The 18,574-nt window shown below is 43.7% G+C and overlaps 1 protein-coding gene across 1 annotated transcript in view; it reads right to left on the reverse strand.

The window, feature by feature from the left end:
* Cpm (carboxypeptidase M) overlaps positions 1-12,635 on the reverse strand; it is a 58,332-nt gene extending 45,697 nt beyond the window's left edge. The window contains exon 1 of the mRNA XM_035450620.1: positions 12,476-12,635. Within this exon, the coding sequence (XP_035306511.1) occupies positions 12,476-12,635 (160 nt within the window). The remainder of the gene's footprint in view (positions 1-12,475) is intronic.
* Positions 12,636-18,574: the final 5,939 nt, after the last annotated feature.

The following is an 18,574-nucleotide window of genomic DNA, read 5'->3' on the forward strand; positions in this document are numbered from 1 at the left end:
GAACCTATATCCCTGTAAGCTCTCATGTGGAAACCCAATGTAGACATCCAAGATGAGCTGCTCTGGCTTGGGAGAAGGAGACCTAAGTGTTCTGTCTCCTCACCGAGGAATGAGCCCAGCTGAACTCTACTGAAGCCTCCATGTCCTAGAGACCTATGTGAAAACTGGGACTGGGGCTCTGAATCCTGACAAAACTCCATTTCTCACTAGCTACGCCACTTTCCCTGGGCCTCAGTTGCTCATCTGCAAATCGAACATGGCAGTATCTCATTCACAAGAGTGAGGATTTACGGGCTAGTGCATACTAAGCATTTAGTGACACAGACCGGTTGCATTGCTAACCATCACATATCTCGTTTGTTCCTGGGGACGCAGTCTCCCAAGAGCAAAGAACAGAATGTCCAATGGAATCAGTTCCCCTGGGACCACAAATATTGCCAGTTTTAGCGAGAAGTTATGGAAGTCAAAGTTCTCTTCCGGACTCAACCACTGTTCTTTGGACATTCTGTTTTCAAAAATAAAGCACACAATGACCTAAACATCCCTGACTGTATTTTCCAGTGAGTATGGGTTAAGATGATGAGGATGCTAAGATACACTGGAACAAACCCTCATCCTGGACCAGTCGTAGAAGGTAAGTCCCATCTGTTCAGCTCATACAAGGTGGGAGCTGCCTCTTGTATTGTCCGTCTGGCCCCAGTCTGCACTGACCAGCTATGTAAGTTAGTTGCCTATCCACATCACCTGGAATTCCTCTCCCCTGCAAGTCTGCCTAGGAGTACTGGAACTATTTATTGTTCAAGCATCAGCTTCCCTCATAATCGTTTCTCAGCTTTACCAAGAATCCCAGGGGCCAGACCTGGTATCATGGTCCTCCTAGTTAGTGATGGCTAGCAGCAGAATCACTAATAGGGCAATGCCTGTAGACACACCCAGCCACCACAGCAACAGGGTTTCAGCTCCCACAGCTCTAGTGCTGAAAGAAAGAAGCCTGGGTTTTGATCTTTATACCCTCCTAAGGGTTCGGGTAGACAGCAGGGGCTCAAGGCATAAATGTGTTAAATACACTCATAAATGAATTACTAAAAGATGGCAGTTTTGGGTTAATGAACCAAACCTGTCAGTAACTAAGATCTGACCTGGAGTCACTGATTTGTTTGTTTCTTCCTATGTTTGTTTGCTCACACTCGTAGGGAAGTGTGTGTGTGTGTGTGTGTGTGTGTGTGTGTGTGTGTGTGTGTACATACATATTCTTGTAAAGGGCCAACAAACTGAGTTTGGTTCCTAGGACCCACATGGTGCAAAGGTCACCCTCAAAAGGCGACCTCTGATCTCCACACTAACTCTGTGGTACACACAAATGCACACAGGTGGGGAGATAAATATAATTTAAAAAAACCTATCCAATTATAAAATCGCTAGAAATTTTCTGATCAAGAAAATGAACCTGTCACCTTCCTACCAGGCATCAGTCCCCAGGATGGTTATGCTATGCTCCCCTTTGAATGAAGTGAAAGGTATTGACCAGGCATTTAAGATCCTCAGTCCACCTTCCTCCACCCTGGCTGCAATGGCTTCTTCTGTATCTCTAAGTCGATGGACTCCTTCAGACCCAGGCCCACTGTCTGTCCTGCCTCTCCCATTCCATCTGGCTGACTACCCTTCAGTCCTGCCATGCTGCCCCCTACCCCAGAATTCATCATGCCCATGTTTACTTGCTGTCTTGCTTTCCCACTGCTCACCCCAACTCTTTCAGGGCAGGGGTCATGTCTAACTTCTCTACCTCCGTATTCTTAGGCAAGCACAGGCCACCAGCTATTTTAAGCACTGAGCAATTGCTAAAGCAAATAAACCTGTCTACAGAAAAGCACAATTTCATTAACTATAGTTTGGGTCATATTACTTTAGTTTATGGCTCTCAGTTTTGACTTCCAGCAACATTTACTATTAGCCATGACCTTGAGAGGAAATGGTTAACACAGGCCAATCTGCTTTTTTTCAGTTCTTGCTTATCTCTGGGAACACCTGCAGGCTTGGCAATGACCCTGAACCTAACCAAGCACTAAAGCCCCGAAACACTTACTAGTTAGACTATTTTTGAATCCCAAGGCACTGGGATTCAAGATAAAAGCATGGTTCAAAACAATGCAATGTGCATCATTAGAGGTCGATATTCCTGCTCCTTTGGTCACGTGGCTATGGAGAACTCTCAATTCCAAGGCTTGAGAGGGCTTCCCTGGATGAAGGATTTTACATGTGTCTCTGCAGTTTACAGCTGGGAAGGTGTGTGCACCATGTGAACCAGCTACTGAGGTGGGGACAGAACCTCTGCAGCCCACTCTAGCTCTTGCCATCACAGCCTCAGCCTACCGTTTCTGCGTCCTTGCTGCAATCTCAGGCTTGACTATGAGTTTATCTTGACTTATAAGAATCATTCCAAAACAAAAACAAAAAGCCAACCAACCAAAGAGTCCTTTCCAACACATCTTTAGTGGGCAGCCATGGCACCCTGGGCACCTGCTCCTTCTTGTGGCCACTCATCTTAGCTTTTATCTGTCTCAATACTGATTTCATTTCTACTGCCTTTGTTGGCTCCTAGCTCTGCCAGGCTGTAAATGTTGGTCTGCCCTACAGCTCTATTCCAACTTTTACTTACCTCCACTCTCTTTTTGTTATTTTCATGGCTGCCAATATCATCAGTATTAGGATGATTCCCAAGTTCATTTTCACGGTCAGACTTCTCCTGAGTTCCATTTACCTAAATACCCACTGAAGTCCTGCCTGGGATCTTCTGAGGATTTGAAGATTTAAAAAAATGTTTAAATCAGAGGCATTTTTTTTTTTTTTTTTGAGGCAGGGTCTTACTGTGTCAGCCTGGCTGGCCTGGAATTCAGTATGCGAATAAGGCTGCCCTTGAACTCACAGAGATCCTCCTGTTTCTGCCTCTCAAGTGCTGGGATTCAAGGTGTGCATCACTATGCCAGATCTGTATCTAAGCTCTTTATTTTATTTTATATTATTTATTGGCTTATCGAGACAGGGTTTTTCTGTGGCTTTGGAGGCTGTCCTGGAACTAGCTATTGTAGACCAGGCTGGTCTCAAACTCACAGAGATCTGCTTGCTTCTGCCTCCTGAGTGCTAGGATTAAAGGCGTGCGCCACCACTGCCCTGCTTGTATCCAACCTCTTGATTCCACCCCAGATCTGGCCTCTTCTAGTGTTCTCAGTCTGGGTAAATAGCACTAATACACTGAGCTGCGAAAGCATGTACTTCGTGGTTAAAGCATGAAGCTCCAGGGGCATCTTTGGGTTTTCTGTTTCCCTCACAATTGTTTCCACATCCAATCTATCTGGTGGCACATGATGGTGGCTGTATTTCAAGAACAAATCTCTAATGTTTCTGCTTCTCTCCATTTCTCATAGTGTGTGTGTGTGTGTGTGTGTGTGTGTGTGTGTGTGTGTGTGTGTGTGTGTGGTCAGACATGGACATGCTACAAAGGACAACCTCTCATATTTGCCCCTGCCTTCTACCTTGTTTCCATACTGCATATACCAAGCTAGCTGGCCCATAAGCTTCCAGGGATTCTCTCATGTCCACCTCTCATCTTCCTCTAGGTGTGCTGAGGTCATAGAAGCACTACCCTTACGTGGGTTCCAGGAGGCTCTCACATTTTAACGTCAACCACTTCCCCAAGCTGAGAGAGCAGCCCAGCCCTTACTTTAAACCCTTTCTGCTCTTCATAGCAATTATCAAGACGTGCTTTCCTTTTTGTTGGTTTCCCCCTAATAGCAAGTGTGAAAAACAGCGATGTGGAGACGCATTCTTTACTGCTATTCTCAGCCTCTCGTGAGCCTGCACAGAGACTACTGGCCCTCCCTTTCCATCAAGAACCAATTGGCCAAAGATCTTTCTGCATCAGGACCGCAAGTCTCTGAAACTGCCATGATGGGCTACGATGGCTTACCACAGCTTGAAAACATTTACAAGTATGACTTGCTATGAGGTAGGCATGCGGCATTTCCTAGCTTACCTTTCTGTTTCTCACAAGAGGGAGGCCACTGTGCAGACCTGTAGGTTATCTTTATTACAGTTGACTCCAAAAGAGTAAGAGGAAAAATAAAATGACTGTCCTCAACTGTGCAGGCCCTTTGTGAAATTTAACTCTGTGCCTCTGGTGTTATTAGTAAAGTATAAATTAATCCCCTTTAAAACATAAGAAAGCTCTGAAAAACGGCTGCGTGTTGTACATGCATCTGTGCCTCCCATGTGACAGTTGCCTACATTGTCACAGAAGAGTGTCTCCCATGAAAAAGCACTATTTAAATAGTCACCCTCTCTTTTTCTAACACCACCCTGGTCAGTGTTCATGGGGACCAAAGGCAAAAGAAGGAACAGAACCACTTTAGTCTCTTGGAGAATACTTCAATTATATCCTTCACTGCTTGAAAGATGGTGTATATGGCTTACAACACATTTATGTGCATAGTTTTAAGAGGGTCAGTCTGATGTTCAGACTGCATGTAGAGGAGAAATAAAGGGGAAATTAAATGAAACATGACACTAAATTGTAAGGACTCTTGAGGTGACTCCACCAGAAGGCAAGGAGAAAGTCACGTTTGTATACATGATCCAAATGGAGAAGTTTTACCTCCGTGGACACTGGTGACAGACCTTAGAGGATGTGAAAATATCTCACAATTAAGTTGAGAGCAAAACAATGCTATTTTCTGTCAATTTACCTACAGCTGAATGCCTGGAAAATTTAGCATACATTAAAACTGTGAGGGAAGGTATTTTGTTTTGTACATCAATCTTGTTTTGGGTTTAGGTATTGGATAGGTCTTTCACCTATGGAGGACATTAGAAAACAGACAAATTTTCACCTTGTGTGACTACACGGTACTTCGCTAGTTTCCTACAGGCCCAAGTTGTGACCTAAATCATCCCTTTACTTCTCCTCAACCACCCCCCAAATCCCCCAGGGGGAAGTGCTGTTTTCAATAAAAATCCCCATTCAGCTCAACAGCTCAAGCTCAAGATGGCAGCCCCCTGATAATGTGCTGACAACAATCTCCCTTTCCCATCTGCTTCATAATCCAAGATGGTGGGCACTGGAGCTAGGAGAGCGGGCTAATTATACCAAAAGATGGAACTCAAAGTACTTGGATGCAACTATGAATACCGAGAAGGGATCAAAGGATCCCACTGGGGATCACTCTGTTCATGGAGGGATTTTTTTTTAATTTATTTATTAGTTCTAGTTAGGGAACAAACTTGTTTCACATGTAAGTCCCTTCTCCCTCTCCCTCCTCTCACCCCCACCCCTCCTCCCCACCCCATTACCCCCCACCCCATCCACCCACCACTCCCCAGGCAGGGTAGGGCCCTCAACGGGGGCTCTGCAAAGTTCGTGGAGGGGTTTTTAATACCCTTCCTTGTCAACTCTTAGAATCATAGGGTCCAGGGGCAAATGGGGACAGGTGGAGGAGCAGGGTAGGGACAAGAACAGAGAAAAGGATAGCTGGGAATCCTTATAGCAAAAAGGCTGCAGATTCAGTTCTTGGCCAAGATAGCTTTCGATTTTAGTCTAGCCTTTGTTATGAGCATTGGAGAAGTTATTTAATCCCAATACTTATTTGTAGGAGATTTAGTGTGTGTGTGTGTGTGTGTGTGTGTGTGTGTGTGTGTGTATAGGTACCCTCAGAAACCTGAAGAGAGCATTGTATCCTTTAGAGCTGGAGTTATAGGCAGTGATGCTGGGCTCCAGTCCTCTGGAAGAGCAACAAGGGCTCTTAACAGCTGAGCCATTTCTTCAGCTCCAATCCTTTGCACATAAACCAAGGTGATGATAGTAGAGTTGCATATCATTGTCAGAATGATTAGGTCTCTCTCTCTCTCTCTCTCTCCCTCTCTCTCTCTCTCTCTCTCTCTCTCTCTCTCTCTCTCACACACACACACACACACACACACTCACACATCTTTGAGGAAAATATAAAAGTTATTTGATGTGAGCTATCATTTTTATTTTTTAAGGTCCCTGAAGTATTTCTGTTTAGACGTATTTGAGATTTGGAGCGCACAGCTATAAATGAAGCAAAGTAAAATGCTGCTTACTCTTTGGATATTCTGTCTCAGTTTCCACTTAAAATATCATGTGGGAAATGCAGAGGATGTATAACACATTTCTTTACATTTGAAAAAGGTAGTATATTTTTAAGATGCTTGAATAACTATAAAATATGGCTTTATTTGTTAGATTTGTTAAAAAGGAAATGCTTGCTGAGCACATCAGACCAAACCACACACATGGACATTGAGAGAAGAGATTCCAAGGTTTTAGTGTTTGTCTTGGGGTTTAGTACTGGATCGGTTAATATTTTCACCACTTTATATAGGAACTCAAGCAAATTGGTTTTGGGGAGTGTGTTTGGAAAATGAGAAGAATGTGATGAAAACCAACTGTTGTGCTCAAATTTTATACACGTGGCTCATTTTCCCTCCCGGATAAACCACTAGCTAAAGCCTGTCCAGTCAAGAGCAGGAGAGCATGAGAGAGGGCACGCAAAAGCTCAGCCTCCCTGCTGTGGGGCAAGAACCTAAGCCAGCTCTGGGGAGATTTCTGAACAGCTGAGACGGCATACAGTCTCCAACCAACCGGTGGAAGTGAGACCCTGGAGAAAGAAGTGAGAAAGAGAAATCCCTCCTTATGCTTTAACCACAACGAAAAGCCACTGGTGTGATTTTTCCAACTAATCATAGGAGCTATTATAAACAGTGTAAGTTTTAGAAGATTTTTCCCCAATATACATTCCTTGAGAGACTATAAATCAATTAATAATAGTTAAAAATTTTATTATTTTTAAAATTTGAGTGTGTGTGTGTGTGTGTGTGTGTGTGTGTGTGTGTGTGTGTGTGTGTGCCACAGCACATATGTGGAAATCAAAAGACAACTTGTGGAAGGTGGTATTTCCAGGGATCAAATTCGAGTCATGTCAGGCTTGGCAGCAAGTGCCTTTACCAGTTGAGCCATCTCACCAGCCCAATAAATTATTTTAAAAAGACATTTTTTTGTTATTTGTACAAAATTATTTGGTCATGCATATTAAATGTGTATCACATTCTTATCATTTTGTGTATGATGTGTGAATGTAGATACATGCATGCCACAGTGAGGTGCCGAGAGAAGACAACTGCTGGGGCCAGTTATCTCCTTCCACCATGTGGGTTCCAGGGATCAAAGTCAGGTGGCCAGGCTGGGAGACAAACACCCTTGCCCACTGAGTCATCTTACCAGTCCAATATATATCAAGTTCTTAAAACGGTTTTAGACTCAGTAATTTCTTTTCAGAAGCATATCTACAATGATATCACTATTCACCAGTATCAGCACTTGTTTTGGGTCAGGCCTGGGGTGCACAGCTACAACACTGAGGATCTAAAAGTAGAACTTGGGTACCATATTTCTAAGGCCTGTGCTCAAACAATTCTTAGTTATGAGGATGCTCACCATGGCACTGCACATAATGGGAAAAGTTTAGAAACCAACCAAATACCTTGTAACCATTTCCATTTGTGGCAAGGTGTATCTCCAAAGAGAAAGGAGATGTGCTTAGAAGATTAGCAGAATCTAATCATTGCTTATGTAATGGGGGTGTTGTCCTTCTGTGTATATGTTTCTGTTATTGGTTGATGAATAAAACACTGTGGCCAATTGAGGCAGGGATATAGGAGGGACTAAGAGACGAGGAGAATTCTGGGAAATGTAGGCAGAGGCAGTCGCCATGTGAGCCACCAAATGAGTTAGAGGTCTGGACCCTTCTCACGTACGATTAGACCACGTGGAAATACTTAGATTAACAGAAATGGGTTAATAATTAAGACAGAGCTAGCCAATAAGAAGACCAAGTCATTGGCCACAGTTTCATAATTAATATAGTGTCTGTGTGCTTATTTGGGGCTCTCAAGGGCAGTGGGACTCTGCTGAACCAGAAAACCTTTCTTTACACATATCCATGCATGTGTGTACCCGCATACAGAGGCCAGAGGTGACAGTGAGTGTCCTTCTTTATTGCCTTCCCACTTATGTCTGAAGTTGACGCTCACCTGATTTGGCAAGACCAGCTGGCAATGAGCCCCAACGATTCTTCTGTACCCAGATGGGGTTACACGTACAAGGCACCACACACAGCCTTTTATTTGCATGTTGGGTATCTGAACTCAGGTCCTCATGCTTGTATAGCAAGGACTTCATGGAACAAACCCTATCTCCAGCCCCAAGTTTGAATCTTCTAATGAATGTTACCCATGTAACTTCTGCATGACCCATTCAACATATTCTCCAGGATAATGCCACTTGAGTCAGTGATGATGAAATATTATATTCAAGCATTCAGTAAATGGAAGGTAGCTGGTAACAGAGTATCTACCCCTTTGCCTTGCAACACTGCTTATTCAGATAAAAAAAAAAAAAAGAGCTTAGATTTAGTAATAGACAAGAGACGATCCTCAACTCAGATACTGAAGAAGCATTTCAAATGCTCCTTGGGATTTTACATGCAATGAATAGCTCTTTTGCTGTAATCTATTGAAAGTTAGCCTTTGCTGGGTGTGGTGGCACAGACTTACAATTCCAGTACTACGTTAGCTGAAGTAGGAGGATCTTTGTTGGGGGCACCACAGACCTCCAGAGAAACCAGGAATGTTAAGCACACAGAATTGTCTTTCCAGTGGGAAAGATGGAAAACCTGTTCTTCCATCCAGAAAGCTAAGAATTGGAAGAGATTAACAGCCTGGTGATCTTCCTTATCTGTTGGGTCAGGCCACATCAAGCTCTGCCCACCAGGACTAGAGGTGGCTAGTAATCAAATGACCCTGATAGCCAGAGGCTCCCCCAAGCTCCCTCACCCAGGATGAGAGGTGGCTCACAGCTCAGATGACCTCTACATTCTTTGTTTGACTGTGACCAGGCCCAGCCCCTAGGCACTTAAGCTAGTACAGGTAGCATATCTCTAGAACCCATCTTCTTGGATTGTATTACACCAGGAAACTTTTTCCCCAAAATATGCTGGGCTTAAATACATTGGGAATCAAGCTATTACTCTGAAGTCTGATCCAGGTTGAAAGTCAGTTTGCACTAGTTTTCATTCTTATCTCTTTGAGCAGTTTGCTTCCTAGATACATCTGCAGGGAACTCCTCAGATCATGTGATTAGGCAAGCCCGCACTCTATAGTTAGTTCATGGCCAACCCAGGTTACATTTAAAACCCTGTTTCAGCTGGGCGTTGGTGGCACATGCCTTTAATCCCAGCACTTGGGAGGCAGAGACAGGAGGATCTCTGTGAGTACAAGGCCAGTCTGGTCTACAAGAGCTAGTTCCAAGACACCTTCAAAGTAATACAGAGAAACCTTGTCTCAAAAAAATAACAGCAACAAAAACAAAACAAAAAACCAAACCCTGTTTCAAGACAGGCATAGTGGCATGGGCCTTTAATTCCAGCGCTCAGGAGGCAGAGGCAGACAGATCTCTGTGAGTGCAAGCCCAGCCTGAGCTACAAGAGTGAGTTTTGTTCCAGGACATTCAGAGCTATATAGTGAGACCCTGTCTCAATAAACAAGACAAAACAAAACAACAAACAAACAAAAGCCAAAGCATTTTTCAGAAAAAAATTTAAAAAAAAATCAGAGTAAGCAATAGTCCTAAACTGATTTGGTAAGGTGTAGAGAGCTGAGCCTGAGAAATTAATAATAAATATATTTGTATCTGAAAGAGGATACCTGATGACAAGCAGCAGATGGGACACATCTTTCTTTAAACAGATATGCAATTCATTTTACACTCGAACGCATGCGCGTGTACACACACACACACACACACACACACAGACATACTACAAATATTGAATATTGTGCCCTTTAAAAATATCCTGACTTGGTGATTAGGTTTGAGCTGTTTCTCTTGTTTGGCCTAAGATTTTTCTACACAATGTCAACAGGTTGTAAGAATTCCTTCAAAGCCTTGAGTCCAATATGGACTGACCAAAAAGTACATTCGTGCTCACCTATTGTGTGAGCTTCAATTTTTTAAAAGTAAAAGTTCATGGCTGAAAATATGGCTCATTTGTTAAGAGCACTGGCAGCTTCTCCAGAGGACTGGAATTCAATTCCCAGCACCCACATGGAGGCTCACTGCAGCTAGAACTCCAGTTCCAAGGGATACGATGCTCTCTTTGGATTTTGTGGGCACCTCGTGCATGCAGTGAAATGTGCAAGCAAGACACATGCACACATAGAATAAAATTAAATAATCTTTAAAAACTCAGTGATAATATAAGTATTAAGGTCCACATCAATAGATTTATATCATCATTTGTAACAGAAATAACCAAAAAGTATTCCAATGTTCCAAGGAGGCAAGTCACTAAGACCAGAGTGTAAAATCAAGAGAATTCAAATCACTAGTCCAAATCATATTTGCTAAATATAAATAATAAAACAGTGTGAAACAGGAAAAAAGCTAAATTCGTAATTGCAGCAACAGAAATGTATTTCCGTATTTACAAAACCCAAGATGCACTTGGCCAATGTTCCATTATGCTCTCTTCTGGGTGAGGCTGTCCATATTGACAACAGGAGAAAGGAAATCTAGAGTAAAATCTGCTTGCTAAGTACAACATCCCACACCAGAGGGCAAAAGGTTCAGGGGAAATTTCTTAACTAGTGGAAAGAACACCATGCTTCAGTCAACACACTAAAGTGTAGGGTTACCTTGGCAACTGGCTCCTAATCATAGATGTACAATTTAACCCACTACCTGGAACCAATGGGAGACTTGGGAATTTTTTTTTCTAATTCAAGTAATTATCTAGAGATACATACTCAACACAAACACTTGATGGTCATACTAAAGTTTATTTTAACATGATAACCTCTCTATTCCTTAACCACAAATGTGCATACAAGGCTAAAATCAAAGGCAAGCCTATTGGCTTTCACTATTCTCATGGTTGGATTTCAGGTGGGACAGATCAGAGTGGCTGATTTGTGTCACAGTCAGAGAGTCCTACCCATCTATCATAAGCACCTTGTGTTTGGAAAGACAACAACACATCAGTCGTGTCTGGAAACACAAAAACACGAGCCGTTTAGTACTTATATTTACAGCAACCCATAACCTCGTAGTTTCAAAATGATTGAAAAAATAGCAGCAAGTTAGTTAGGTTGTGCATTTCTTTTATTAATACATTTAGTATTCTTAAATCTTTTAAAATTGCTCTACTCTAGCCCTTGGGATAAATTATTTCGAGAGGTTCATTATATCCACTGATTCAAGATATACAATTTCACATAACTAACCTCTATAGTTTGGGCTTTTAGAGCCCAAATTACTTCAGATTATGTCTGGCACCAACTCTTTGGCAATGTGGTTTAAAAATAAAACTTCTATTACACAGTCCAATATTTTTTATTGTACTTCAATATTTTTCTGTAACATAAGAACCATGATATTAACCATTAGGAAAAAGTGACTACTTAGTAATATGGTTATGTGACTCCCAAATGAGTCAAAAGATCAGAGCTAAGACTTCAGGCAAAATTTGAATACAACTTCCAAAGTTGTGATCCAAACTTCGTTAATTTTATGAATCTTTGATGTCAAGCATTAAGTTTTCTGGTAACCACTTTGGGGCAGGAATCAATGTAGTAACTAACAGAAAATGAAGGAATAATGATAGCTGCTAAATTTGTCCCACTCAAAATGATCGGGTCAATGATAGAGTGCTTGCCTAACACGCATGCGGCCCTGGGTTTGATCTCCAGGAGTGAAATAAAATAAATAAATAATAAAATCGCCATCTAGGTGACTTGACCAAACTACTTAATTCCTATGATTCACATCTGCTTCCTCCACCGATAATATATAGTTTCTAAATTAAAGTAAAATAAGTGACAAACACGAGCATGTCAAGAATATGTCATTCGTCGCTACTTATTACCTAGCAGATGTGTCCTTTAAGTGGATATATTCTGAAAGCAGCCTTTAGTCATATAACTGCTCTCTCTCATAACTTTAAGTCATAGGGTTAGATACACATGCATAGAACTCCACAAAACTATGGTGGCAGTGTCTGTTTTAAAAGCAGCCCGAGAAAACAGTAGTTAACAATTCCAATCAGTGTGCAAAGAAGCCAACAAAAAGGGAAACTGAGTCAGATTAAACATTTTAGGAGGATGTTTACCGTGAAAGGGAACGAAAGTACACCTCCCAGATAAACAATGCCCTCCTCTTACTGCTTGCCCTGATATAACAAAACCAAACCAAACAACAAACAGCACAAAACCACCGGCCGGGCAAGGTATGCTTTACCTGAGTGGAGCGCGTCCCCGGAGCGTCCCGGACAAGGGGACCAGACGCTGCCATTCAGTAAACTTTTGAACGGGAGCTGAGGGTTGGGGACGTGCGCGGGAGGCGACCTACCTCTCACAGATTTCCCGATGCAGTGTAAGTGCGTGATGGAACTGTAGTTCTGGGCAACGCTCTTTAGGAACGCTTCCATCCCTTCCTGGTGGTGGTATCGGAAATCCAGGGCGGCTACTAGGGGCAGCAGAAGCCCCAGCCACAGGCGCGCGAGGTCCATGTCCTAGAGATGGAAGAGAAGGGAAGAGCTGCGGAGGACCGCCCCGGGGAAGCGCGTCCACCTCCAGCCAGGACTCCTCCCGGCCCTCGTGGGGCACCTGAGCTCCACGCTCCCTCTTCAGAGATGCGAGGTGAAGGTGGCCCCTCGGGGCCGCGCAGCGCGATCCGGAGCCCCGCAGCCCGCCCGAGTCCCGGCAGCTGCACCCTTCTGCACGCCCCGTCTCACCACTGCCAGGCGCGCTTCTCCGCCCGCCGGCGGCCGCCGGGCGCTCGGGGGAGTTATAGCCCGGCCAGAGGGGCGTTCCCAGGATCTCAACGCCCACTGACACGCCCACTCGGTGCCTCGCCCGCCCCTTAGGGCGGGGTCTCTGCCCTCGCTCCAGGGACTACGAGCCCCACGGGGTTTTGAGAAGCTGGTGGGCGGTGGAGCACGATCGGTCCGCGCTCCTGTTGGACGTGAGACCTGCCCTTGGCCACCGCGGCCCTGAGACGCTGCACAGTATCCTCCCACGGTCTCGAATGTGCCGGCCGCGGTGGACACGGTGCCCGCGGTGGGCGGTGCGGGTCACCTGGAGCCCAAACGCGGCCAGGCTTCCAACCCTGTGCTGTAATTGTGGAAACCAGGGGTAGGGTAGGTTGGGGTGAGGTGGGGTGGGGGCTTTAAGAAGAACTTGTGTGTGAGCTTTAGCCGAGCTGTGCAGTACGGGAACGTGTCCAACAAAAGTAGATAGAATCAGAGTTAAGTTTGCGACCAACTCGCAGATCAAAAGCAGAGCCGCTGTCGCTACTCGGATTCCTCAGGCTAGTTCCAGCGCTTCTTCCTAAAATGCTGCTTTCCGGGTGCGTGGGGTGGGCCGTATTTGCAGCAAACAGAACACAAGTCATGACTGTTTTGAAGTGGATCGTGACACGGGCCATCCCGCTGAACACAGACCGTGACTAATGAGTAGTGGTTCGTGACACGGGCTATAGTGCTCTACAGGACTCCACATACACTGACCGTCCCAGTGTCCGGTGGATTTGCAGAACCCTATTAAAGAAATACCGACTCCTGCAAGGGTCTGATGAAAACACACTTCAAAAACTACTGATTTGTTACAACACTCGTGAACAGATTTTTAAAATAGTGACGACAGGGACCATCCCAAACTGATGGGGTGGAAGTTCCTTCCCGGAGCACGAAAGGAGGGGGTTATTACTAAACGGGTCCTTGAGGGTGGGAGAGATGCTCCGAGGGTAAAATTTGCTTGGGTTGCAAAACTGGCCACCAGAATTTGAGTCTCAGAACCCACCCACGTAAAGGTAGAAGGTGAGACTAGACTCCCTGAGGTTGTCCGCTGACCTCCACAGGTGTCCTCTGACCTCCACAGGTATCGCCTGACCTCCACAGGTGCAACGTGATCCTTTCTGCCTCCCGCCCCCTCCCCACTATGACCCCACCAGGCACATACATAATAACGAAAGAATTAATGGTTTAAAGCTGCGGTTCTTAACATGTGGTCACGACCAGATAGCCTGCTTATCAAATATTTACATGATGATTCATAACAGTAGCAAAATTACAGTTATGAAGTAGCAACGAAAACAATTTTATGGTTGGGGGGTCACCAAAACCTGAGGAACTGTAAAAGGGTCGCAGGGTTAGGAAGGCTGAGAGCCACTGCTGTAGTGATTTGTGGCTGGAGACTGGGAGTCAGTGGCTTCATCAGTACTGACAAGGATTGCCCTTCCTATTCCAGGAAAATGAAAGGGTGAGAAAAAGTTGCAATCTCTGTCCTGGAAGTTCACACCAGATAAGAAAAACCAGTCAGGGGATGGGGTAGGTAATCAGAGGCCCGAGGTCCTGAAGATTTAGCACTTAGTGACCCTAAGTGTGGTCTAAGGACATCGATGTCACCTGGAGCATGCCAAAAATTCTGGATCTCTCATTCCATTGCAAACCTAAACAGAATTCAGAGATCCATCCTGCAATCAGGTTTGAGATACACTACTCTAGAGGAAGAAAGAGAGAAGAGAGAAAAGGAGAAGGTTCAGCATGGGACTATGAAAGCCATGGAAGAATAAAAGTTTAAGTTAATAGAGAAAACAAAACTCATTTATGAAATGATTAAGGTAAAACCATAGTCTAACGGCTGATAATTTGTCGATTGGAAAGCACAAAAGCATGTGGTTTAAAACACAGCATAAAGTTTACAAATAACAAAAAATAAAGGCAAACCGGATGTTATGGTTTGCAGAGGAAAGTCCTCCACAGGCTCCTGTGTTGAAGGCTGGGCCATGATTGGATCATGAGGGCTGACTTCATTAATGGATCGATCCACTGGTGTGTGCATAATTGATGGCATTATTTCAGGATGATGAAAACCAGGAGATCGGGCCTGGTTGGAGGAAGTAGGTCACGGGGGCATGGCTTTTGAGGACATACCTTGTTTTTAGCCTTTTAGCCTTTTCTCCTCACCCTCTGCTTCCTGCGTCTAAAGAGCTGAGAGGCTTCGTTCTGTCATATGTTACCACTGTGACTGGCCTCTGAACGGCCAAGAGTCTATGTACTGAACTCTCTGAACCTTTGAACCCAAATAAATCTTTCTTCCTGTATGTTGTTTTTTCTAAGGTTTTGTCATAGCAACAAAGGCTGATTGACATACCAGGAGGCAGAATTAACAGCTCTTACGAAATCAAGAATGGGCAAGGGACATTAATAGGCAGGTCCTAAAGCAGCAATATAAGTAGCCAATAAACACAGTGAATGTTACCAACCTGGCTAGCAATCAAAGAGTTATATTTAAAGGGAAAGGTAATATTTTGTTTTGCTAATCGCTAGGCATGATTTTTAAAAGACTGACAAGCCAGGAAATGGTATTTATGTTCTTTCAATTGTGTTATAAACAGTTACCCTTGCTGTGGGGGTGTGGGGGTGTGGGGTGTGGGGTGGGAAGGGGGGGTGGCACACCTGTGAAAAGACAACAATGTTTCAAGTGTGCAATTTCTTCTTGAAAGGTAATTTGAAAATGTGTGTTGTTTTTACCCCGTAGGTTAGAGTTTCAAAATCAGTGTTGTTTTCAAATTCGGACAAAGTTAATAAAACCTAAATGTATAACATAAGCAAAATGCATAGAACAGTGATCTTCTCTGGGGCATTATTTCCCAGGGAACCTTGGCAATACCTGGAGCTATTTTTAATGGTTATGACTTAGGGAAAGTGTGTTCTTGGCATCTAGTCCTGAGGCAGTGGGTGGGGAGGTGTTTGCTGTGGAGGACTCTTACAGCAGTGGTTTACAGCCTTCCTAACACTGTGACCCTTTAATACAGCTCCTCATGCTGTGGTGAACCCCAACCATTTTTGTTGCTACTTTATAACTGTAGTTTTGCTACTGTTATGAATCATAATATAAATATCTGTGTTTTATGATGATCTTAGGCAACCCCTGCAAAAGGGTCATTTGACCCCAAAGGGAACCATGACCCACAGGTAGCGTATATACAGCACTGCCCACCTCAGCAAAGAACCATCCAGGCAGAAGTGTCAATCATACTGGTTGAGGCATCTTAAGTTAGATGAAAACTGTTATGGCCACTCTGCAAGTTATTTTTCAGTCATAATAAGGAGGATGTAGTTAAGACTTATTACCTTGGGAAGACAGATCATTCAGTGGAAAAAAAAAAAACAAGGCAGATGATAAAAATAAAAGGTAGGAACTTTGGAGGTACAACGGATTAAAAACCATTTCTAGCACAATGCTGAACCATTTTCAAACAGGCTGACTGGTAATCCTTGGGCCCAGTGTTTTAACTTCCCATTCTTTAAAAAGAAAACAAAAGCGTTTTGTTTGTGTGTGGATGTGTCTGTCTTAGTAGCAGATGATTGCAAATGCCCTCTCTGTCCACATAGGTAATCTTCACTCTCAGCATTGCTTCCTTTGCTGCCCAGGAGTTCTTTTTGATTGTTTTCCATCTAGCCATCTATTTTTATGTTTGTAGATGTGTGTGCATGTGCCTCAGTGTACATGTGGAGGTGTGTGTGTGAGAGAGAGAGGGGGGCAACAATCAGTTCTCTCATTCCAAGATTTCTGGAGTTCAAACTCAGATCTTCAAGCTGGCATCAAGCCTCTGTATGCACTGAGCCATCTGGTTGCCCCCTCTACATACATGTTCTTAAGTGCAATGCTGCCCCTGCTGCCCATATTTTGTTTTTGTTACCTGTGATTTTAGTGTCCTTTTTGAGAAATCTTTGCCAAATCCAATGGTTCCTTGCTTTCTTCTACTTTTATGGTTTTAGGGCCTAAGTTTACTTGTCAATTGCTTTGAGTAAATTTTTGTACATGGTGTACAGTATGGGTCTAAATTCATTCCGTTTGGATGTGGAAATACGGTTTCCCAGCACCATTGTGGAGGGGGCTGTTTTCTCCCCCAACACTGCGTCACCTTTGTTCCCTTGTCACAGATAATTTGACTGTATTGATGAGGGTTTCTTTTTGAACTCTCTGTTGTGTTCTCCTGCCTTTTAGGTCTTGAGTTTACAGCTGTACCATGCTGTTTTGATTACCGTAGCTTTGTACTATGTTTTGAAGCCGGCAAGTCTACAGCTTTGTCTTCCCTTCTCAGGTTCATTTTGACAATTTGGATTTTAGGATTTTTTTTCTATTTATTAGAATTTCAATGGAGATTGTATAGAGTATGTAGGTGGCTTTGGCTATTGTAATATGAAAGAGACTTTTGATGACTACTAAGGTAGTTGATGGTTGATCTTTGTAAGCTTGTCTTAGTTTGTCTTCTATTGCTGTGATAAACACCTGAACCAGAACTACTTGGGGAGGGAAAGGTTTATCTCCATTTGCAGGCTACAGTACATCTTGAAGGGAAGTCAGGGCAGGAACTCAAGGCAACCTGGAGGCAGGAACTGAAGCAGAAGCCATGGAGGAACACTGAGTACTATCTTGCTTCCCATTGCTTGCTCAGCCTGCTTTCTTATACAACCCAGGACCACACATCCATGGTATCATCATCCACAGTTGTCTGGTCCCTCCCACATTAATGATTAATAAAGAAAATGCCCCCACAGACTTGTCTAGAGGCCAATGTTATGGAAGTATTTTCTCAAATAAGAATCTCTCTTCCCAAAGACTCTAGCTTGTGTCAATTTGACAGAAAACTAGGCAACTTATCTCATATTTAATAAAATGGTAGCAGACCCTATGTCTGCTTCCCATTTGCTGGCCTGAGTGGGTGAGGCCGGGATTCTACTTGACCATTACACTCCTGTGTCAGGGACATACTAGCCTAGACTACAGATGGAAGCAAAGTTTATCTACAACTGTCCAGTGACCAAACAAACTAGATACTCAAGGCACCCTAAAGAAAAGCAAGGAGAGAGAGCACCCCCACCCAAGGTTATAGCTCAGCCTCTTACATCCCGTCATAGCAATAAATATTTACAGTCTAAAGTCTTCGTGTATAGACAAATAACAAATCCCGATTATTTCATTATTCTTTAACCTCAGGGACTAGAACTCCCTTAAATGCTTTAGTTTTTTTGTTGTTATTGTTTTTGTGAAAGCAAAAAAAAATGTAGTTTTGGCTTTGTTTTTTCTTTTGTGCTAGAGGACTGAACCCAGGGCGTTCTCTGAGCTGCATGGCTGACTCTGCACACTGCTACCAAGTGAAAGAGTGCATGCAAGGGCACTCAAACAGTGACTTACAGAGTAAAAATCTCAGTAATTGTCATCCAGTAGGAGTATGCTAGTGTTGCACCCCCACAGCAACTCACCAGCATTAAACAACACCTACTCCCCATCGTCTGCTGTCCCGACTACAAGTAACACAGTGTCACTTTTCTTGCTCACTTTTGTGCCTGGTATGGCTAACTTAATTGGAAGCATTCTTATTTCCAGGACCTTAGTATGCATTACCCCCATTTAATCCTCACACCCATATGAGTCATGC

The sequence above is a fragment of the Cricetulus griseus genome (assembly GCF_003668045.3).
Source record: "Cricetulus griseus strain 17A/GY chromosome 1 unlocalized genomic scaffold, alternate assembly CriGri-PICRH-1.0 chr1_0, whole genome shotgun sequence".
NCBI classification, from domain to species: domain Eukaryota; kingdom Metazoa; phylum Chordata; class Mammalia; order Rodentia; family Cricetidae; genus Cricetulus; species Cricetulus griseus.